Below are 24,970 nucleotides of genomic sequence, written 5' to 3'. Positions count from 1 at the left end.
TAAACACTTTGAGATCCTTGGATGAGAAGGGCTCATAAGTGGAAAGCACTCTTTTTAAGGTCATCAGTAAAATACTTCCCACATATGCCAGCAGCATAGCTAGGGGACAGGGGGAAAGGGGGCAACTAGCAGCCCAGGCAGGCACCTTCTGTCAAGGAGAATAAAAATAGCTGCAGTGATGACTCATGATGTTGCCACCACTGGCACTGCCCCATGCACCACAGCTGTCCTAGGTGCAGAGTTGCCCTGCTAAGCATCTGGCAGATGCACCTTTTTGGGGGATGGGAGCCTAGTGTAAGCCTTCATATGTTGCATGACATCTTCATCATCTACTAGCTTCTTACTGAAAATGTCCTCATACCACCCACAAGCCTTCATGAAAACATATACCCCTCTGCACTCTGATACAGAAAAACAAGGTTTTCTTTAGCTGTAGGTTTCACACACTTACACACCCAACCATATGAATAGTTCCCTTTCTGCAATTAAAAAGTGGTGTGGTGCTTCAAGGTCTTCCCATGAATATTGTCAAGCAATTACACATCTGGTAAAGTCTATGGTGAAGTTTGGTATGTGCATTCTTAGTGTGTAATGCCATCTTGGGAAATTCCTGAAGACTAGATAATGGTTCCAAGGCATAGACATATTGTGGATGTTAACCACTGCCCAAAAACCACTGCATGTTTCATATAAGTATCTGCAAAATCTATCGTCACAAAGAATATTGCAACAAAAGAATTTAAGTTGCTCATTAGCATAAAGGAGCTTTAAATAACCTGTGTTCACCATAACGGGAAAACAGACTCATGATAATTCCTCTGCTCTGGGTTGCCTGAGACAAGTATTTCTCTGGCATGTCCCAGGGTGTAGCACAGTTCAGAAGCAGGCACTTTAGAAAAGAGGGATTTAAGACAAAGGCAGAACTTGCTCTGACAAAACTTAGATGTCACAATTCTGTCACCTTGACTTCTCAAGGACTCAAGGAAGCCATGGAAGTCTTCCATGACAGTTAAATTCAATTCAGTCCACCTGCAATGCTAGTGAGGCTGATCACATTATTATTTAAACAGGAATATGCACAAACCACCTCAGATAAGACGCATGCACTATACTTCTGGCCTACATATACAGTTATCTCCACTGGTATCAGCTGGTATGATATACTGCCTTATATGCACTGGCAGAATTGAGTGTCATGTCATTAACAGAATATGTATACAATAAACACTACGAGGGCAATGATGTAAAAAAAGAAAAGTGGCTCTGAAGTGTATGGAACAGAAAGAGACATGGGAATTATGATGTCTTGACATAGTAAATGTACTGAACGCTGACCCTGATAGGCACAGGGAACTAAAAACCAACAGAACTTAAACTGGCTACAAATATTCTGTTTTCTCATGACATTGGAGAGAGAACATGGGGATGGTTTCTTTAGGACATATGGGAATTAGAGCTGTTTCACTGCCTTCTACAGAGTTTTGCATTTTCCTTACAGTCACTCAATCTCTGTCACCCAGTGACCTTTCACTACTTTTTCCCAGTTCACCAGAATCACTGCTGACCAGTATACTTCCCTGGTTTGTCCAAAACCAAAGGAAGAGGAAAAAGCCTTGTACAGAACACTATAAAAGGAAGTTTACTTTGTGCTGTATCATGTCTCCTTTTCTTTGCAAGTCTAAATACAAGTTCGGGACTTTGCTTGCTTGCTCTGTTTCCACTGGCTAAAAACAGCATTTTTCCCAGCTACTGCTGCTATTCAGGGGGGTGAAAAATGCACATTCATACCTTTGCTGCATTCAGAGCTGGATGACTAGTCTGGTTTCAAGTAAGGAGGATATTCCTCAAATGAAAACATTTGCTTTGTAAGCTGAGGTTAATTGAATTTGAATAGGTCATTTAGCCTCATTACTTGCAGCACTGTTCTATATAACACACCAAAAAACTGACACCATTTTTATTAAGTTTAACATTTACTTTTGCATATGAAAAGAGAAAGCACATAAATACACAACCCAGAACCCAAGCTGCATCTCTCGCACACTAATGCACACAAAGAAGGTCTATAGATAAAATGCTGCAGGGCAAATTGCACTACAAGCGAAAATTTTGGAGACATTTAAGAAAAAAGAATCTGCAACGTGAGACCATCTTCCTTGAAGAAACACAGCTGATCTCCTACATTCCCATATCTGACTTCCACTGGTCTGTGTAAAATATAAACTTCACGCTAACTCTATGAAAACAGTCAACATCTTAGAGAGACAACAGTCTGCTCCTGGCTGGTGAAAAGGGGGAAAAAAATCCCAGGCTGTCATTCTTCCCTCACTGTGACCTTCATGCTCCACTAGATTTCTGAAGATACTGAAATCTTGGCAGGGAAGTGTACAGTCTGTGGGAACCAGGCAATACAGTCCAGGCTTGCTGGTGAGAATTAGGCCCAGTCAGACCCTTGTTTAAGGCCCTATATTATACACGGAAGATAATGTAGTGGAAAGCTTGTTTGGGGCTGGGAATTATAGGCTTCGTTCTCCAGGACATGAGCTGACTGACTGAAGAGGTCAGAAAGACTCTTTTTCTCTTAATAGATCACACTGCATAACTGATCTGGGGCATTAAGCTTTTCCTCTGTCTTTATTATAAACATTAGATATTATGCCCAACTGGAATCAGGACAGCATAAGGATCCTGCATGAACTGATCCTACACAGCTGTACTTGTGGTACAGCTAGCACCATTATGTGGTACCACTCTGAAGGCAGGTGGCACATAACAAAACCCACCCTTCTTCCTGCCTAGGAATTCACATCAAAAGTGTACACAAAAACATATACATTATTCCCTCCTGCAAACAAACAGATGCTACCCAGAGACAGAGCTTATTATTTCCATGGAAAGATTTCTCGTTCTTTATCAGTTGGGAGAACACTTACAGAAAGGTGATAAAATGCAAGGTGTAGTTGGCTGAAAACAATTCAGTTCTACTTCATATGTCCTGTGCCATTTGCCTTCAATAAACTATCACAAACCTCGCTGATGTTCAGTCATCGTCGTGCAAAACTGTTCAAACTAGAAATAAGGCTTTGAGACATCCTTCTTAAAGAATCTGTCGATGAAAAGCGCTGTGTAGCCATTAAGCACAATTATTACTGATGCCTCCTAACTCAAATGCAAATAATCCTGTTCCTTCCACTGTGGCTAGAAAGAAAGAAAGAATCTGACATGCGCAGTTCCCCAGGCAGAACCTAAGCAGTACAAGTTACAGATGCATCTACACTGTGAGGCCCAACATAAACAGTAAGACTGAGAAGGTCTTACCCTTTCTTGTTGAACAATTGCATGCTGGAGCAAAAAATCACTAATTACATAGTGGACGAGCCTCAGGCTGATTTTTCATTTTAGGGTGAGAGGTTATAAGGAATAAGCTGTTAATTCACATCTGGGGAAAGCACAGATGCAGCTAATCTTAGGTCTTTCCTCACCTGTAGGTGCTGACAAATTGCATCCGATGGATGAGCCTTTTATTAAACCACAGAGAGTTTCAAACTGATATTATATTTCACAATGCTCCCAAGTTTGTAAAACCAGTGCATATGGTCCTTGTTATTGCTTTGCTTATATGGTGCTAGATTCCATTTATATGCACACAGAATTAAACAGATCCCTTCCCAAAGATTTTCACTGCAGAGGAAAAAGTGACTGGAGACCCAACACCGCTTAGGCTTAATAGTGTCTTAAAGCCAAAGTGTTGCAGGTTCTATGGATTTTGAGTTTTTCTTTCACCTTTTGGGACATGGTTTTGTTAACGCATGTCCTTCATTTATCTTTTCTATCCAGTGGTGGCACATCCCCAGTGTGCAGTTTCCTGAGAAGAAAAAGCCATTAGGTATCATGGATCCTTTTATTCATCCAGCTGGTATTCAGCACATACCAGAAAGCATAATGTACTATTTTTTTTTTAATTAAATGACTCTTGCCCTTTTGTGAAATTTACATCAGGCCTTCATGAGAAAGGAACCACAAAACAAAACCGCTCTGGTCCCACTTCCATGACACCATAAATGAGGAAGAGAGCAACTCTGCTCGCAAGTTAGTGAGAAAGGAGATGGCTGGGAGTTCTCATCATCATCTGGACCAACAGTACAACCCACATGAAAGGATCAAAAAGGCCTGCTGATCAGATTGGTGTGACAGAGATGTGCAGATTTTCAACCTAAACGACATCTTGAGGGATCTATATTACTAATTATCAACTAATATTGCCAGGGTTCCCAGGCTAGCTTCAAAGCTTCCTGCAAACTGCCTCAAGCACAGGGTTTTTCATCTAAGCATAAGGCCTTGATTGCTGTCCCTATTAAATGGATTGCTCTGTACTGTGTTCGCTCTGTGCAAATCAGAGTTTGCACATAAGAAGCTTCATAGCTATGAGGTTTGCTACCTTAACCACACAAAGACAGAGACATTTGTTAAAACTGCTGTAACATTTCAGCTTCTATCTTTCTGAAAGTAGCGGTTTCCTCTTGGCTCCTGCCTACTTTTGGTCCCACACTGAAGTCTTTCAATGAGGAAAGTGGTTTTGAAACAAAAAGGGCACAGGTCTCTCTCACGCGGCAGAAGTTAAACAAGATATCAGTACAGGTAACTTGCTTAGTTCAGATCTGAGCTTCAGTGAAGTGAAAGAGACAGTCTATTTACACTTGCAAAAATCCTACAGTTGCACAGAGCGTTACTTATCATGGAGTGTTTCTGGCTTCCCTTTCCTGGATTTAGCTCCCGTGTGACTAGTGGCTTTTCACTGTTAAAAATGTGCCTAGCCAATACATCATACTTCAGCCAGTAAAAGGAGAGGGATGTCTTTGTACTTCAGAAGGAAGGGTAGATATGCACCTTATAAACTAACTAAATCAGAGGTACACAAGCTTTTGTAAGCCGCAGCTTACATCAGATGTTGTGAAGTGACTGTAGGAAGCAGAACTTCTAAATAGAAAGCAATGTCTGAATTACAAAAGGTAGGAAAGGAGAGAGGAAAAAGGAAGGGGCACTGCTGGGAGTGGCAAGGTGGGTAGGAGAGAGAAAAACAAAGCAGTTAATCCAATGAGGGACACAGGTTATAAAAGCTAATCTAGGTAATGGGATAAGAATAAGATAAGAATCCTTCTGCCTGATTTCAGACTAACACAGCTAACTACCTGTCTTAGTCCTCCAGACCCATTGCAAAACATTTGTAAACAAAGACACATAACACAGCACTGTACAGACTGTTAAAAATGTAAATTAATGTCTGCTTTTCTACAGTTCAAATAAAGTTTTCATGAAGGGAGCTCTCATGGAACTGTACAACAGAGAGATGGAAAAGACATAAGACTCCCCGTCTCTCTGACAATACAGACCTTGTTCCCTACACAGGTTTATTTAGTGCAACATCCAACCTACTTTGAATGTGCAGGCACTGGACTTCCCCCAACTTCCCTTAATCAGTCATTCCAAACCTAGGAAAGCCCTCAAGAATCAAAGAACCTATTTTCCAGCCAACCTATACTTGCTCCTAAAAACCACACACAGGCACTCTCTGAAGGCTTCTCCAGGTCCTTTATGATAAGCATGGGGACCAGTAGGTGGAATAAATTATTTGTGAACTATCTTCAGTTCTCTTATACATGCCCACCACTTGCATTCCTTCTGGTGGAACTGCTCATATTTATCTGAGGGAAGAAAAAGCTACCAGTGAGTTCACAAATGAGCAGATGATTAGAAGATACACTTGAAATGCATGTGGGAGACTCAAACACACAGAGCAAAAGAGCAGACCAAGCGCACTCTCCCTCAGGTCCCAGAGAAAAGTCCAAAATACATAAAGGACTAGCAACTTGCACTTATTTTAACTTTAAATGATTTAATCTCATGGCAGGGGAACAAGGCACGTCCTCTTCCTTTCAGCTATAAGGAGGGGGCCCCCATCCATGCCAAGGGAGCTGACAAGAGGAACCACACTTCATAACAATCCTGGATGCAAAACTGTATTGGCATCTATTTTTAATACATCCAATGGTACACGTAGGAACTGTTACAGTAATAATATCTGCTGACATATTCCCTCAAATAATTTACTGAATACGAGCCAGAGACAAAACAAGCCCTTGGTCCATGAGACAGAGAGAGACAGGCAGGATGCCACATTGCTTCCTGCAACACACAGAAAATGCTTATCTATGATGGATGATCACAGCTGATAATGAACTTCCAGCCCTCTGGCAAGCAGACGGACTATTCCCCATGGCGAGTTCTGTAGCTCAGACACCATTTGTGAAAAAAAAGGAGGAGGGTGAACAGGTTAGAAAGCTGATTTTGAGTCTCTGAGCACCCAGAACTCCCACTGACATCAGGGACAGCTTTGAGTACTCTGCATCTTTGAAAATCAAGGGTAATTAGAGAAGTAGTTCCTCTAGGTCCACAGCTGCCAAAAGTTTTAGGTTCCCCTTTAGAGGAATGTTATTGTATAGATTAAACTATCAGTAACTAACTATAACTATCAGTAACTATCAGTAACTAGATTAAACTATTATACAGTAATTTTGACTTTGAAGGATACCAGGGTCTTCTCAGTCCTAAACACACAACAGCACTAAAATGCCACATCCTTACGATGTGGCTACACGTATGACATAGAAGTGACCACAGGCTAGATTAGACAGTCCCAAGAATGGATTTCAGCCTTTAAGCTGTTTATAATATTCAACAGAAAAAAATCTGGAGGTAAAACTACCCAAGTAGATTGAGATCAGTGTATCACAAAATACTGCAACAAGTACTTGAGCATATACCATTATACAGAACAATACTGAATCAGATATATGAATCTTTATATCACCACACCTAAAATCCTGCTCTTCTTTTATTTACCTGTCAGCAGGTAAAATACCTGCAAAATACAAAGTAAAGGTAAAATAACTTTGCAAGGTAAAATATCTTTGCAAAATACAAAGTAATTTGACAAAAACTAATGCCAGCTTCCCTGCCCAGGTATGTTAACATGTGCAGTTGTTTTACCATGACTAAGACACAAGTGAAGCATCTTTTCTGGAAGCTGGTGGGTGTATAATATATACTGCTAGGCACAGCTTTCATAACAGCAGTAAGAATGAGCATAGAGGAGTACACAAGAAAAGAACTGCAGAACTAAGTAGCTCCAACATCTGGCCCATAAAGTAAGGGGTCAGTTTTCAAGTCACATGCTCATCTGCATTTATGATATATCATCCCACTGGTTTTTGCAGCAAAAATATTCTCTGCACTTAGTTGCTCTAATGGTCTCGTAAAGGCTGCCTGCAAGAATGCTCTCATTTTATGGAATCTTGGTTAAGTGTACAGGATACATGTTTGGTTCAAAGGTTTAAAAAAAAATTAGAACCAAGAAGCCAGTTGCTCTAAATGGAATAAAATCTATCCTGAGAAGAATGAAACCACAAAACTGAGTACATTATCTGACATCTGAATATACCCATTTGTCCTGAAGCAGGATCAACCAAGTGACCCATATTATGTCTATGCCATCTGCTTGGCTCTCTACTATTCCCATCCTGTGGGCGTCCTGAACAGCTGGACAACTCTCATTTTCTGAGTGACTTGGACACTGTTTCAACAACTTCTGAAATCAGATATAAGTGGAATTCTAGAAAAGTATGCTTCTGTGTGTTTTCCCAATGTTCACTGCTATTGCTACAAAATGCACAAAATTCCACAGTGCTAGGAAACCCTGCTAGCTGTCTACCAAACAGCATTGAGCCAGACCATTACTGAAATGCTAGACTTGGCTCATTTACCCGTAAAGGAATGCTCCTTTTCTAGTCAGGTTTGTGTATTTCTTCTCTTCCTATCTTTAGAGCCCTGATAAGATAAGAAATGTTAAAGTCACAAGTCGGCTTATATTACAGTTTTCAAAGGGATAAGTTACAGTGTGTTACTGTAATGAATGCACCAGTGAAACTGGAAGTGTTGGAGAAGAATTAAGCCTAACGCAATCAATATTTTTTTTTTTAAATCAGTCCAAAAATATTCAATCCCAAACATAATCTGGATTCATCAGACAGCAAAAACATGAACTAACCCAACAGCCTCAAACAAAATCCTGGCCTTCCAAACCAAGTAAAACTCTCCCTTTCCATTAATGTAATTAAGGGATATCAGAACATACAGCCACAATTAACTATGCTTTATATAATTAAAACAGCATGTGTTCTAGGCAAAGAACTCGGAAACAAAGAAAAGAGAATATCCATGATCATCAAGACTAAACAAAACCCTAAATATCAGAAACTTGAAAGCTATACCAAATGCTAACCGGCTTCATATGTAGCTGATGCTTTTGATTTGGTCATGGTCACCAACATTTGTAAAGAAGATTAGCACTTTTCAAAAACACACTGCTTTGTGAGTCCTTCTCAAAGTACAGGAAGGAACCCTGGGGACCCACAGGAAGATCCAAGGATATAAAGCCAGAATACTACAATGGTGTGTACTTAAACCAAATGAGCAGTGATATTAATTTAGAAAAAAAGATTCCTACCTGACAGCGACTGAAGATATCTGCCAGAGCCACTTGAACATTGAAGTGTTTCAGAACTTGTAGGGCCTGCTCCCTTGCTTTTTCTGAACAGTTCACAGAGAAACATCTCCCTTCTCCTACCTGGGACTGCAGCTGCAAAAGGCAAGTCGCACACCAAAGACATGACAAACCATGTATTCAAGACACTGGGAGCTGGGCTTGTTAAAACACACCAGAGTTGATTTTTACATCAAATAATGTTTGATCCTATTGTATGCCTATTCACTAAATTTAGAACACACACGATAATTTAACACTAGTAATTTAAGATACCTTTGCAAAGGGTTTTGAGACTGCTGGAACAGTCTAATGTTCAGTATGCTGCACCCAACAGTAAATTTTAATTTCCCTGTAAGTTAGCATACAGAAGTAGAGTGGTGTTGTCTGAAATGACATAGGACTGTATTTAACCATGGTTATCATGTGAACCCCAGATGACAGCTCATACGCTGACATGCAGCAAAGCAAGCCGAGATGAGGAGATAGCACTTGATGAAATAAATTGGAACCATCTGACCCTTTCTAGCTTTATTTCAACAAGTCATTTATTTTTACCTCAAGCAAGCTAATGGTCATTGAACTTGCAAGGGTTGATGTAGCCACTTCCTATGTGTTTGTTCCAGGATACAGGTTTAGTGCAGATGTCTGTAACCTGGAGTGCATATTTAGGAAGTGTCTAGTTTAGCCTTTATAAAGGTGCTCAGTACCTTGAGATAACTAGCAATCAATTAAGTCTAAAAGTCTACTATAAGCAAACCCTCTGCTATTTTGTGTTATCCACAATGGGAGAACAAAATCTACAGATTCAACTCTAACAGCTATTTCCTAAAACAATACTACGCATCCTAGGATGGTTATTTTCCATTGGCAATTCTCACACAACATTCATGAACTGGAGATCTGCCTCCTAACACAAGGCCTGACCAATGGAAGTTCCTGACTCAATGGAAGTTCTCACTCATGGCCTGACCCCATAGTCTTAAACAGATTAAATATTTAGAGTCCTCTTTCAGGCCCAGCAATAAGCCATATGAAACAATCAACCAGCAAGATGCAGCTTACAATCAATCCAGGTCTAAGCAAAAAGATAATACAAATATAGTTGGGTCATCATCGTATATCTGTGGTCTGGAATGGGGGAGATCCATGGTCTATCCACACGTGCAATCCTGAATTGTTTTACTGCTATAAATCACTCTGTAGATCACAAGACAAGACATGTGACTTCCTACAACGGGTATCATAATATATCATAATTATTCACTTGTGTGGTTAAATATATTCCATCTGAGGATGCACTAACAGTATTTGAGAGGGAACTTACATTTGATTCATTGAGGAATATAAGCTTTTGTACTTGTGCTGAGTGTAGTACTGTTTTACTTTTTATATATGCATACAACAATTCAAACTGCCAACCAGGATCATGTATGGCACTTCCATTCTATTTCTTCCAAACCCCCAAAAAAGCCGTACAGCATTAGACAGCAGATAGTGTTGTCAGTGTGGATATATTCAATAAACAGGAATCTCCTTATACTCCTTGGTGAAATGGATGGGAAGTTAGTTGCATTTAATCACTCCGGATAAGCTGCACAGAGCCACTTTGTTCAGAGATGGGTTTGCTTTCTATTACCTTTTAAGATGCAGAGCAATTGCTCTCAATACTGGCTGCATGAGAAGTAAAACAAACTTATTCCTGACCCTCTGATATTCAGAGCAAGAACAAGACCCTTTTGCATATCAATGGCTTTCAGTACAGGAAACAGATGAAAAAGTTCATCCAGCTGTTGCTTTCACATCTGACTTCTTCTCTCCTCTGCCTTATGTATTCTAGTCCCGAAAATGATACAATATAAGAGAAACGTATTTACCGTCTGATATGGGAGTCCAGAGGTTAAAATGACCCTTCCTTCCTGCCGGGCAATCTGCAAACAAGGAAAAGCCATAATTAACATGAGTTAAAATGACCAGTGAACTCAAACTGAGGACCCCACAAAAGCTAATGAAATGATCCTAGCACACTCCTAAATGCCATTATCTCACTTTACAGATGGGAACAGGAATAAAGGGATAAAGTGACTTGTGCAAAACTTCAAAGAAAGTTTGAAGCAGAGTCTCCTGCATGACTCCATCAAGACCCATCCTTCCAGCAAGCACACTGAAGGGTTCACTAGTCAGGTATGGAACAATCTCGTGACAAAAGAAAACCACTGTATTTGACAGTAAAATTTTTTACAAAGATTAAAATGGGATTCACTCCCATGTGACTGAGGAGCATTTCAGCTCTTCCTCACCCTGCTACCAGTAAATGTTTCTATAGCCATAATGACAGAAGAACTTCTACACAAAACCAGCACCTCCACTTAGTTAATGCACCAACAGTGCTTCCATGGTCACAACTCTCCTTTATTGGAGGTTTTCAGGGAGTGGTATCTGTCTGGGATGGTTTAGGAGTATTGAACCCTGCATCTCTGCAGAGTACTAGCCTAGATGACCCTGGAGGTTTTTTCTAACCTTATGATTTCTCTAGAACCAGCTGCTTGTTGCTACAGCTTTCCCCCTGTTTAGGATATTGAGAGGCTCCATCTGGATCCTATCAACGCTAGCCCTAAACAACAGTAAGAGGAACTGTAGTCAATGCAATGCTGTTTCTCTGTCTTCTTCCCAGAATGAGCAGGCAATAATACAACCTGCAGGCAAGGAATGCAAGACTTTAGCAATTATACTGTGTGTTTCTTAGAAGGACTTAAACCATCTTCTGGCTACAAACATCTTGCAGCCTACAGGAAAGCCTTAAAAGAGAGAGGAACCCCAAAGGCAAAGTCTTCCTTCGTAGCTGGTTCACCCAGAGCAAAATCTTGCCAAGTAGATGGGGGTTAGTCTAACTGGACCTTCACAGAGCTTTCTTCACACCTGGCCTTCCCATGTGGCCCTGCTTTCTTTTGCAACATTACAGGGCTGGCTAACAGCTCTATTCAGAGACAGTGATTAACACCAACCTCTAAAACACCCTTCCACAGTTAAGGCAGTGGATTTTACCATAGACAACAAACTCATTATCTTCGTAAGGCACAAGCCCCTACCTGAAGTAGAAGCCTGAGGTCATGGCAGTGACATCACCCAGCCAGCTCGGTTCAGTGAGTATGACACAATAGCACCAGGTAGTCTAAAATCTGACTACCTGAGGGTGAATCATTAGAAGAGTTTAGGTAACATTAGTGAACATGCAGTTGAATCACGCCTGTTAAATTACCTTACAGGGATTTACTAATGATGGAAAAGAGACCCCCTTCAGACCTAAGTGTATTTCAGGATAAGTCTGGAGATTTCCTAGCCAGGACAGTCAATTCAGACTTCTTGTGGCTAGGGTTAATTAGTTCAAGCATATCTAGAAAGGCACCACAGAGACAATACAAATAACATCAAATAAAAAAATAAAGCAAAACCATTTTTCCCTGCATTGATTTCATTCTTTGGGACATTAACTGGATCAAGTACACAGAGGCCAGAGAGAAGCCATGCATGATAGCACACATCCAGCAGAAATCAATGTGAAATGTAAGTCTGGGAAAAGAGGACTTTCTTTCCTCTTCAGTTGTAAGAGACAGATAACCAAACATAGCTCTGGTGCTGCCCAGATAATGGCTATTCACAGTACCTTGATTCAATTATAAAAAAAGAAACCAAATATAGGCTGTGGCAGCATTTTGGTATATGTGGTCTGGTACTGGACCAAGAGCTGGTGGAAATGGCAGGAAACACACTGCCTCCATAAACCAGTTTTTAAGGGTGTTTAGAGCCCACTGCAAAGTAAACTGACAGCACAGAAGCTGATACAACCCAGTTATAGAGGTAATACGTATCTACCACAACTGGGCCAAGGAGCAAAATGCATTTATTGAAAACAAGGCTAATTTCAAATGGAAGTAGCAACAATAACACCCTCAAGTAAGACCTAATGTACTACATGTCTGAGAATGAACTGCAGTCCTTAAAAATACAGGAGAATTATTCGAGAGGTATGGAAGTGTCACCTGAATTGAAACTGGACTCAATACAGTTAACATATGTCCAGGTTTTCCTGGACATGTCCTTTTTTTGGGCTCTCCCATCTCTGTCCAGGCCTTTTTTTGAAATATCAGCAAATGTCTGGGACTTTGCCCTGCCTCTGCTTTCCCACCCTCACTGTGCATGCCAGCTTCAGGTAAGAAGCTTGATTTTGCTACCTAGCTCAGGTGGCGACTGCTCTCTCAGCCTGCCCCCTGCACTTTCCCATCCCTCCCTCCCAGCTGTGGGAAGCAGGGCTGCTCCCACCCCATCGCACTGGCCCTGCAGGGATGTGAGGGTGGGGACACATGATGATGGGGTCCCGCTGTGACAGGTGCGGGAGGTGGATGGCTGTTGTGGTGAGCACCGCAGCTCCTCTGCCGCCTCCTCTTTGGATCGCCACCATGGAGGGGAAGGAGGCAGCTGCCATGCCTCTTGCCTGGTGCTATGGCTCGCATGCTTAGCCAGGACTCTATGGACATCAGTAGCTGCATGTCCGCCTGGCTGGGTCAGGCCGTGGAGGGGAGAAGAGGGGGCTGTGCTGGGAAAGTCTGAGGTGGGAACCCAGCAGTGCGGGGCGGAGTGACCCCCAGGTGTCTGCTCCAGCAGTCACAGGAGTTGTGTCCTGTTCGCACCTCAGCCCTGCAGGGGGCTGGAGCTGCGCAGGAGCAGCGCTCAGCTGAGGCAGGAAAGAAGGGGAGAGGGGGGCAGGGTCTCCCTGTGCCGCAGAGGGTGCTGTGGCACACTGGTGCTAGTCGGGACAGAGAACGGCCACAGGCCCACAGCACCTGGGCGCACTGAATGGGGCGAGGAGGGGCAGGGGCACTTTTCTGCTTCCTCCCTGGCTTTCCTTTCTCCCGCTCCCCACCCCATCCTCCAGCCCTCTTGCCAGCCCTGTTTTTATTTCCATTCTAAAACTTGCCCAAGACTGAGCCTCGTGCCATGCTGCTTCCCCCGGCAGCCTCCACCCCAAGCTGCTTTCTTTCTCTGCCCTCCTGCCCACGGCAGGGTTGGAGCGCCTCCAGGCCAGGGATTCTCCACCAGGGTGCAGCAGCTGTGGTCCTTCTCAGTTGGTTTGCCAGACATCAATTGCTCTATTCTGAGCCAGGGGTTCAAAGAAAAAAAGGAGGCAAAACTAAGAGCTGGTCCTTTCCCACCCATGCCAATAGTCTAAAAACACTGGGAACCAGTGCCCTAGGCAGCTCTTCATTTTTCTTCCCACACAAGCTCCCAGCAGACCTGGGCTCCTCAGGACCACTGGCTGCTTTCTCCAGAAGCTCTTCTGAGCAGCCCCAATCTACTCCTGGAGCTGTGTGACTTGGGTGGAGAGGTATAGGCAGCCAGGTCAGATTTACTTCCAATTATTGTGCTCATAAATGGACTTGGCCACCAAAGGGCGATTCTGTTCACCCATCCAAGGCCTTGCAAATCCATGAATACATGCGACACACCATCATCTGAACCAGGAGTCAGCAACATTTTTGGTCAGAGTGCCAAAAACACCCCAACCTCAACCCATTCCTTGACATGGCATATCAGGGGCCGATTCAATTCAGTGATTCGAATCACTGTCCCGAATTGATTCGGCCGAATCTGGTTTCACAATCTGGTCACAGCTGAATTGGCTGAATCAGCCCCATCCCCAGCCCGCTCTCAATGGCTGCCCCGCCTGCTCCCCCAGCTCCTAGCTCTTTGAAGAAATAAAAAAAAGGCCTCCACTCACTGGCTGCTGCCCGGCGGGGGGGGGGGGGGGGGGGGGGGGGGGGGGGAATCCCTGCTGTCCCCCACTGCGTGGGGGGCTCTGCCATATGCCCCTGACCCTCGCCTGCTCCCCTAGCCCCCCCATGGCTGTCCCACACACCCCAGCTCCCAGCCCTTTAAAAAAAAAAGACAACAAAACCCCGGATGCACCGGCTGCTGCCAGGCCGGGGGGGGGGGCAGTGGGGAGCGATCCCTGCTGCCCTCTACTGCCCCACGCTGCGTGGGGGGCTCTGCCATGAGCTCCCAGAAGCCTGAGGCCAATGCAGCAGCCAGTGAATCCAGGGATTGTTTTTTTTGTTTGTTGTTTTTTAAAGGGCCGGGAGCTGCGGAGGGCAGGGCATCCATGGGGGGCTGGGAGAGCAGGCTGGGGTTGGGGGGGCTCATGGCAGAGCCCCCCACACAGCACGGGGCAGTGGGGACAGCAAGGATCCCCCCACCTGTAGCCAGTCAATGGGGGCTTTTTTTTTAAAGAGCCGGGAGCTAGGGCTGGGCGGGGCAGCCATGTGGGGGGAGCTGGGGGAGCAGGCAGGGGATGGGGCCTGGCAGGGGTCTCCCCATGGTCCCCTCCCCCCTCCTCCAGCCCCCCCTCTCCCACCCCTACTTACCAACACAGAGTCCAGGTCCAGCTCCCTCCTGCAGCCAGCAGGGACTGCCCGAATCACTGAATCTCTCTGAATCTTTTCCGAATCAGAGAGCTTCGAATTGATTCGGACCTTTTAATTGATTACCTGATTCATTTCAGATTCAGAGATTTGGCTATCGAATCAGGTGGAATCTCCTCCAAATCGAAATTAGCACCTGAAGCTTCACACAGCCCTAATGGACACCTCCAGATGGACAGTGGGGAAGGGGCTGGGGTTGCACTGCCCTGGTCCTTTCCCTGAGTGCACCCTGAGGTGCACATGCAGGCCATGGAGCCTGGCTTCACAGCACACAGGCTGCAAACGGCTGCACTGGGGTCCAGAGCCCAGCCCCATTCCATGACTGGTGATGGCTGCACGCATGCCTCGGTGCACACGGTGGGGAAGGGCCAGGGAAGCACAACCCTGGCTCCTCCCCTGCCAGCAACGAGCTAGGCGGGGGCTCTGCAGACCTCAATGCAGCAGCTTGCAGCCTCCCAGCTGCCTGACACAGCTGGCCTGGGCTCTGGGAAGGCCTTTGCTGCTCTCCACAAAATCTGGGCTGCTTGTGGCAGGAGGCAAGGAGGCTGCACACAGATGCACTGAGGTCGGCTGAGCCCTGGCCCGACTCGGTGGTGGTGGCAGCTGCACACGTGTCTCTGGGTGGACAATGGGAGAGAAGCCAGGGAGGCAGGGTACTGCAGGTTGGGAGTGAGGGGCACCTGCAGAGCCAGTGGTTTGAGGGCTGGCAGTGAGGGGCAGCAGCAGGATGGGGGCAGGGCTGTGGCTTGGAAGTGAGGGGACACGGGATGGGCAGCGGCAGGGCACCAGCATATCACTGCCCTCCACAATCATATACTCCATCCACCCACCCCTGACAGGTGTCCTCTTTTTTGGAACTGGAAATATGGTAACCCTAACTCGTATAAAGTTTGACGCCTCCTTGTGCTCAAAGGCATGCAGTCCTTCCAATGAGATGAATCTCCATACTGTAAAATAATACTGCTCCCTAACACATTCTCTATCACATGGATTATCCAACAGTCAGATGAATCTGTTCAGATTCTTCTGTGTGAGGGTCACTGAGCTAAACCATTAAGGAGAGCTGGACTCTGCCAGTTGTAAGTATATGGCCAAGGCCTCTCTCCCCCATAGCTCCTCTAAAGCTCTTGTGACCCATGGGCTGTTCCAAGTTGCATCAAAACAGCAGCCCCAAACATACCAAATGTTTAAACCTCAGGGCAGTGGTTCTCAACTTTTTTGGACTCGAGACACTGCTCACTGGACTCAGGGCACCCCTCCATAACTTTTGTTAATTGAGTAGTGCCCAATTTCAAAAACTAATTTATATATTGCAGTGTTTTCCTCCCTGCAGAAGGACTGAGCAATGCAGGTGGAGGATGATTCAGGCAAGGACCTACTTCGCTTACCTGCTTATCTCCTCACAACTCATTTCTCTCCTTACACTTTGAGGCACCCTTCAAAGATCTGGAGGCACCCTCAGATTTCCTGACACTCTGGTTGAGAATCACTAGTTTAGAGCCACTAACTTAGAGCAACAGCACCATGGAGTTAAAGGATCACCAACATCATCTGGTGCCCAAAATTAAACAGCACAGTTGTACCCATGCAGGTTACTGCTAGTCAAAGCAAGGTTGAAAGGAACACTTATGGGCAGCTGGCAAGCCCCTTATTTTTACTTCATTGAAAAAGGAAGAATTATAAAAGAGCTTCTAATTCATCTATATTTTTCAAAGACTCTTTCATCTATCTTTATGAAAGAATAGTTCAGATCCATCCAGCCTCACATTTACTACAGCTCTACAGGAAGTTTCTTACAATGACTGCAGCCAAATCCACTGGATCCTGGAGACTAAGCCAGGACTAAGATGAGAAATGCTAGGACCAATATAACTACCAGTCTTCCCCTCAAGGTGACACAGCACACTGGGAATATAAGGCTGGAAAGGACATTCTGGGTTAGGGAATCTACTTGCCCGAATTCACAGAAAACCATTTACCCAAGGATTTCCTAAAATTGGTACTATGAACCGTTACACACACCTACCAAACAAAACCAGAAACACCAGAGCAGCCTACAAAGTGCAATGGGACGTGAGGGCATTGCCAGTGCCATATCACTGAAATGACAGAGAAGTAGTAGGCAACTGCTGAGCCTCTGGAGCATGGTGTACAGTACACTTAAGAGGTCTAATCACTAAGATCTTTGATGCATATGCCTAGGCAAGAGTATGGAGGAGTGAAGGCTGCCCAAGACCTACCACCCCGCCATTAGGCCACTGAGACAAATCCAAAGGCCAGACCAAGTCCAGACATTCAGTGCCTTGATGGCTGTAGCTTCTGCCAGACAGCAACAGATAAGAACTGCTGCTGACTGCCTATGGCCTCAGTGAGGGCATGCTTCTGTCAGTGTGATGTCTCGTACCCTGTCTCCAACCAAGGCATACCCACAGGGTAGTGGGAGCTAGGGTTTTGGGGCGCCCTATACTTGCCTTACTCTGGAGGTTGCAACACTGTGGTATTTTATAGGTGCTACCCCGCCACAAGTAGCCCCACCACATTACCATCAGGCCCTCCAGTCAGATGCAGTTTACAGTCACAACCAGAGAAGTAAACAGCTAATATATGCTCAACATATGCTCAGAGATTTAAATCAACTTGTGTAGTGAGACAAGTTTTACCAAGACAATAGCCCCCTGTAAGATGTTGCTTGGCAGCTAACTGCCACAGGTTAGGAAGCAGCACCCAGCACTTACGGGGCTGGAGTGGGTTTTGGGAACAGCAGTCTGAGAAGGTACAGTGCAAACCCACTGCTGCAGGCTGCATCTTAAAGAGCCCTCTTGCTTTTAAGCTACATTTCAAATAACACAATCCAGAAGGCGAGACCATCCATTTACTATTTACAGTTGCTTTAGCAACTGGTGCTGAAAACAATAGGAAGCAAATGCCAGGCTGTTCAGGGACTCCTACTTTGGCAGATGAGCTGCTACAGTGACCTTTGCAATACGAGAATAAAGAAAGATATATAGGGGAGTGTGATTAATAACAGAATTGAAATGACTGTAATGGAGAAACAAACCCTAATCTTGTTTGTGCACTGTGTGCTCTATTAATACTGGTTTGATATGGTAATAGCCTCTTTCCCATATACCAAACCATCACTTATGCTCTGTTTAGCCACCACTATTTTAAAGCCATCACTATCTCTCAGTTAGTGGGAGATCTGCTTGCTGACTGTCTGTGAGTGCAACATTCAGTACTCAACTCTTATTAAATCAGGATTCTCAGCTACAAATGGGGGTAGAGAGAGCCCATTTTTATCTTTGATTATCCAAGTACAGATCAAAGTCTCTGCCATACAATAACGCTCCAAGGGCTTTTGATAGCAAAAGGATGTTTGTCCGGTCACCATAGAGAGAGCAATCTAAAACATCCTGTCTGTAGCATGATAAGGTATCAGGATGAGAAGAGGAGATGGGGTGCTGGGGGAAGGGTGAGGGAAATGAGGGTTAGCTATTTGTTTAAAGGACTTGTACAAAGTTTGGCAGAGATGAGATATTAATTATTTTTGCAGAAGTTAAGGATTGCTCAGGATTTGGGCCAAACAGACATCTGAAGAGGAAACATCCTGTAGGCTAGGCCTGGGGATCACTGTATATTTGATAGCAGCACACTGTGTGGGCTGGATATCGCTGTTTCTGGCAGAGCAAAAATATGTGTGAAGTGAAAGAGCATGTCTCTCTTTCCTCCTAGACAAGAAGGGTCAGACTGAGTAGTTATGCGAGTCCAAATCAGTGCTAGCTACCCCACTGCAGCTCAGAGAAAGCTCCTCCTCCTTCAGTGTTTCACTGCAATTAATTTATAGATTTTTTTGAGTCACTGAACCAAGCTAGAGGTGCCCTGCAGTAGCTGGTTAGAAAGTTACCTGATAATTTATCCTAGAAATATTCCCTCCCAAGCAACCAGGCCTTGCTGTGATTATGTTTTATCTAGGTTGATTCAAGCACCTCCAGGCAAACTATTTCTCTGAAATCACCATATGGCTCTTCCCCATTATACACCAAAATGTCTTCTGGGCTCAGCCTTTTCCCATAACCTTAACGAGGTTTAGGGGCTGGACTCAATGATCCTTTGGGGTCCCTTCCAGCCCAAATGTGTATCTCTATAAAATCTATGAAACAATAGTGCCTCACTGCAAATGCTTGTAAACTGCTGGCTACATGCAGTGTGCTTGAACTCCTTTAATTACCTGGAACCTGTTATTGTTCCTGGGTGCACCTACATGTGCAATTAATGCAACTAAATAAACTCTAGTGGAAGTTGAGCCAGAATAAACTAATTCCAATGTCACCATCTACATAAGTGCTTAAGTACAGTAAATTATTCCACTGTCAGATAGTATCTGTGTCTGACAGCACTATCGTATGCCAGAGTAAATTAATCTACTGAGCTCTAATTCTAGTGTATCTGTAGACAGTGACACTTCACTGCACAATAAATTAGTCTACTGTGCAGTAAAGCGCACGTCTAGATGCACCCCCTGACTGTAAAATACCAGGCCAAATAAGCAAGATCAGGGCACTCTATGCAGAAAGGTTTATTCATCCTAGGAATGTGAATGCAAAATAACTGGAGTCCAACACAGACAACAGTTTGTCCGCTAGGACCCAGGCTTATACGTATATTAACTCCCCCCACAGCTGTTAACTCTACTTGTTCGATACAAGGAAGTGCTGGATGAACACCCATAGAAAGCATAGTCATTCAAATGCTGAGCTTTCTCTGAATGGCAGCAGGTACAGTTATCCACCCCATGACTGACCTCAGCGGCTTTTCTATGGTCATCATCATTCTCTAGCATCCGGACATCCACCCCAAGACAGCGAAGGTAGCGCCCAAGTCCCTGCAGCATATTGTCGCAGACCACACTAAACTCTTTGGGAGAGATGACGGGAGAGGGGTTTGAGGCCTCCTTGACAACCCCTTTGGACTGCTGAAGGGAAAAAAAAATAAATATAAGGATTGACTGACTACTGCCTTGCAAATGTCTGCTGTTTGTAACCATTCCATCAAATGTACCACTTGTCCCTAGGAGGCTCCTAGGAGGTCGGGATACATTTAAATGTGGAAGGGAACCTGTTCGTGATATTTGGCATTACAACCACTAGACAAGACTCCAGAGCTGGATTTGTCTTTAGGAACTTTAACCAGCTGGACTAAGAGAGGGTTGGGTCTTCAGTGTATACAGCAGGGTACTATATTTAGAGCACGGAATCACTGTGGTATCTAAGATATCAGAGTGCAGTAACTGAGGGTCAATACTTTTTTAAAGATCTTTTTAATGGTGATAAAGTATGAAGTAGGGTTGGAGTGTTGTCCACAGATATTTTTATATCATTAAATCAATGATGTTGCCTTTGTTCAGACATGAAGGAGTCAAGACTACCACTTACTCTATGACAGTACAGTGTCAAGAACAATGTGAAAACTAGCTATTATTTAGTCCTTTTCATCAGTAGATCTTAAATTGCTTTACAAAGAATGTCAGTTTCATCATCCCAATTTTATACGGGGTGCTAACGTGGCTCTGAGAAATAAAGTGCATCATCCCCAAGGTCACCCAGCAGACCACAGGCAGAGCTCAGGTCTCCTGAGTCCCAGTCAAGTGCTCTATACGTTAGAATACACTAGCTCTGGGTTAGTCATTTGGATGGCAGAGGTGATACCCTGGGCTCATGAGTTCACGAGAACGTTCAGTTACGTAGACTGTATTGTAGCAACAACACAGATATGCTTACATTCACAGCATTCCCTTTTCTTGGTGGGGCCAGTAAACTCTGTTGAAACATTTTGTATTTTATTGACTATCCAAGACTAAGGAATTATTGTACATTTAAACATACTTTGGGGAAGATGGCATAGCAAAGATTACTGCCATAATTAACAACTCATGGAAACCTTGGGAGGTAACAACAGCATAGTCTAATGGATGAAAGGTACTAGGAGATAGTACCACCATGAGCCCAGCCCTCTGGCTACCTTAGAGAACATACAAGTTATTGCAAGTCCTTTATCTGCCACTGACTCATCAGATCAAAACTTAATTTTCCCTCTAATTTTTATAGGTGCCTACAGGGTAGGACGGTTGTATTTTGTATATTTAATATACATAAAAACAGCTTATGTTTACTAGTCACATTTCAACATGTTTAAATGAAGTCAACCATCCCTAAGTTATATCAGTTGTGATTTAAGAAGCTCTGCCCTTCTTAGATACTATGTTAGTACATTTTGGGTGGGTATGTGTGTTTGGCACAGGGGGAAGTGAGCAGATGGATACATCATCAGCATTGGTGGTAGATGGACTTTTATCAGCTGAACATGTAAGTGGACCAAAGACCTTCAGCCACAATAAGGGAAAGTTAACAATATGAAACCTGTGTGCTGATGCACCATAAAACTAGACACAATTTAAAAATAAGGGAATTAAATGTTAAGGCAGGAAATGCAGATATGAAAGTATTAACAGCAATGGTAATTTTACTGTATTTCATGTATTTCTAAGTGAGATAGAGAAAAAAGAAATATATTAAGCTGTTTTGGGAACCCCAAATCCTAGCATCAAAGGGTTAAAACATTATCCTAGTAAGACAGGAAAGATCAGGGACTTTTGCTACCCCCAAGACTAGAGAAAGGGCTACAGACTTTTGACAGGCATATCTAACCAACTGGTTAAAAGGTAGGGCCAATGTATAGTTTGAAAGGATTTTTAGCTATGTACAGTTCTTTGAAGATGCTTACAAACCTGTTTGGAAGTCGATGGCATTTTTTGTTTATTTAGCGGCCTCTTTGCCCTTGATTTTGTGGCTTGTTTCTCCACCAGGCACTCAGCAAGGTCTGAACTCAGACCAAAGGCTGCTGGATCCTCAGACAGCTTCCCATACACTTCCAACAAGCAATATGCATCACAAGCTGCAAAACAGAACATGGACATCCATTTGGTCTCATCCAAAACAGCAAGAGAAGCTATTTTGGTTCTCATCTATCTAAAACAACTACATCCAATTGCTCTAAAATAGATGGAATTTATTGGTAGTATATTTTACACTTCTTTTCCAATTCAGTGAAATGGAAACCATCAAAAGGCTGTGAAACAGAATCCTGTTGCACCAATTCAAAACGAGTAAAAACATGATATTTTTGCCATCAGAGAGTTTAGAGGCAAGGTGTCAAATTCAGGCATGGCATTAAGGAGCTGCAGTTCCCACTGACTGAGATTTTCAATGCCAACCAGAGTATCTAAAAACACAGCATATTCATTTCAATAGGAGTCATATGGCTAAATCTCTTGGTCAGATTGGTAAATTGTAACCAGTGATAATAGTAGAAACAATGTTTGCTTGCCAGAGGGCTGTATCTAAATGCAGACTGGTATCATTATATGACTCTGCAGGGCCCTCTTTTTTACAGAGGACTATCAATGGATTTATTTAGAGCTTACCTTTGAGCAAAGGCTCAAAGCAAACTGTCAGACTCCTAAGCATACGCCATTCCTATACACTCCTGGAATACAGGTCCTGAATGGACAGCCCTCAAGGCATCCCTGCGCATTCTGAATTCTGCTCTAACAAGTGCTTCTCTAGACATAACAATTATTTCTCAAAAAATCTGTGTGGGGTGAAATGAGGCAGAAGGAAATAGACTTTTTTCCTTTTCAAGTATTCATAGAAGTTGCCACTGAAATTATGCTTCAGCAGATAGGAATTAGCTGGTAAAGAAATTATGTTATTAGGGAAATAATTAATCACTGGACAGCTTACACTCCAGCTTTTAAAACCAGTTCCATAAAATGACAAGCAAAATATGGCTTTTCTGAACAGGAATTAATCTGCTAAGCCATTTTCCCTTTGGTTACTTAACATTTCTACCAGTGATGGGCACAATACCACATCTCTAGTTGAACATGAACACAGGTCAGAGCTGCTCCACTGCACCTCACTGTAGAGTGACTGAACAAAGTGGTGATCCGACCTGCATAGAGGATCTGCTCCTCACGAAGGGGCCGTTTCTCCCAGTTGGACAGCTGCTCTGTTTTATCCAGAGGCTTTCCCAGGACATGCTGCACCAGCAGGCTGAGTCCTTTTTCTGCCTGCCTGAACCCTCTTTCCTCACAGCTCTGCTCCTGTGACAGTACGTCGACCTTCCGGACATCCTTCCTCCAGTCTCTGAAGCATTTCTGTAACTAAAGAGGAAGAAAAATATGAAACAGTTTTCAGAAAAGATCCTGAAATATCACGCGTCAGTCAAGCTATGCCAAGTAATACAAGCACCCTTATCTCCAGTAAAGGTACACATGACCCAGACAGGAGCTCAGATGGTAAACTGCATGCACAAACAGATACTGGATATTTGCTTGGCAAACACACTGGTTGGGAAGGAACTCGGTTTTGCAGGCCCTGGGAAGAGAACTGCTGCTTCACTCAGCTGTACCATGGCCTTGAGCATGCCAAGGTATGGGATGTCTCTAACATTTGCAGAACTCTCCGCAAAGAGACCCTGTTCCCAGCTGAAGTTTCTGGGTAATAACACAATGGAATAACTACATGGCCAATAACAGCAATACACTGTCATCTTCCCTCCCCACACACACCACTGCTGTTACACAATGACAGTGCTCTAATCCAAAAACAGGTGCATTTTTGGTAGTGGATGAAGGCAGCATGCTGTGCAGCATGTAGTCTACATCTTTACGTTCTTTATGAACCCTCTACAAACCGTGGCAGTTATACAGATACAGCCAAATAATAGACTAATGGAGCTTTCTTCCCTATGGTTCTACAATTTTACAAGTCAAAAGTCAATCTGCAAGAATTAATTCTCACAAAACAGGAATATGACTGGTGTTCAAAAAGCCTCCCCTTCATTCTAATTCTAATACCCTAGGAGCCACCAGTGGAAAAGACCTATTAGGTCATGTAGCTATCTCTCTGCCAATACAGGATGCAGAAAGACAATGCTGTGAAACAATTTTACAGTTATCTCCATGCACAATCAAGAGAAGGAATTTTCCATGTCTTCAGGTTCTCATCCTTACTTGTTTATCTACTGTGAACAGGTCCACTGTGCCTTGCACCTCCCTGTTCAGGTTTTTAAAAGTAGAGCACGTTGCAGCAAGGCTGGTGAGATCTCCAGACATCCCATAACCTGGAAAGACAAAATCCCACAACAGGTAGCTAGAAACACTTACAATTGCTAATACACTTCAGTTAGTCTTAGCTATGTGGCAAGATAACCTGCAACAGAGTTGCAAACAGGCTTTGGTTTGGAAGAGTACCAAACTCCCTATTTCCTTCCTTTCCCAGTAGAAATTCTTCCAGGTCAGGATTCAGTCTGGAAGAAAGGAGATGGGTAAAACAAAAATGTCTGCATTGTAGCCTTGTTCCTGCATTGCCTCAGTTCCTCTCACCTGGAGCAAAGTCACTGTGCAGCAAAAGGCTAATGTGGCAGCTATGTGACCTGCCTCAGTCTCTAGCTGTCTAGCAGATAGGATTGCAAATTTGGCTTTGAACTCCAGGTTCAGGGCTAGTAAAATGTGGGGCCACCTAATAAATGTGGTTCAGGGCTAGTCTGAAAAACTGTGGACGTGGTATGATAGGGATTAACCCAGAGTGTTTTAAGAAATCCAGGCCTGGGGAGGTCACTGCCATTCACTGCCATTAGTGTCAGGTTAGACTCTTCACTGCCACAGCAGGCATTTAATATATATTGTTCCAGATGCTGATTCCAAAATGAATGGATCAGAGTGAAAAACTTGAAGTGGCAGATCTAAGACCCTGCTTTAACTGACCTACATAACCTCAAAATGGGGTAAATCCATGTGTAGGAACCAGGACAGATGGAGCCCCTTACTGTCCCT

The 24,970-nt window shown here is 43.8% G+C and overlaps 1 protein-coding gene across 12 annotated transcripts in view; it reads right to left on the bottom strand.

Annotated features, from left to right (window-relative positions):
• Nucleotides 1-24,970, bottom strand: part of EXD3 (exonuclease 3'-5' domain containing 3) — a 457,407-nt gene that overhangs the window by 235,228 nt on the left and 197,209 nt on the right. For 10 of the 12 annotated variants that reach the window (XR_009455884.1, XM_059715506.1, XM_019475746.2 and 7 more), the window contains 6 exons: nucleotides 24,149-24,258; nucleotides 23,086-23,296; nucleotides 21,860-22,026; nucleotides 19,877-20,047; nucleotides 10,477-10,530; nucleotides 8,564-8,695 (listed from right to left, as the gene is read on the bottom strand). Coding sequence is in view for 11 of the 12 variants with exons in the window: in XM_059715506.1 (XP_059571489.1) it covers nucleotides 8,564-8,695; nucleotides 10,477-10,530; nucleotides 19,877-20,047; nucleotides 21,860-22,026; nucleotides 23,086-23,296; nucleotides 24,149-24,258 (845 nt within the window). In the remaining variant the exon portion in view is untranslated. The remainder of the gene's footprint in view (nucleotides 1-8,563; nucleotides 8,696-10,476; nucleotides 10,531-19,876; nucleotides 20,048-21,859; nucleotides 22,027-23,085; nucleotides 23,297-24,148; nucleotides 24,259-24,970) is intronic. The other 2 variants (XM_059715504.1, XM_059715505.1) reach the window with 2 other exon arrangements.

Source organism: Alligator mississippiensis, chromosome 12 (genome assembly GCF_030867095.1).
Source record: "Alligator mississippiensis isolate rAllMis1 chromosome 12, rAllMis1, whole genome shotgun sequence".
Lineage (NCBI taxonomy): Eukaryota > Metazoa > Chordata > Crocodylia > Alligatoridae > Alligator > Alligator mississippiensis.
The sequence above is the reverse complement of the archived record's forward strand: the minus strand, read 5'-3'. Positions and strand labels throughout refer to the sequence as shown.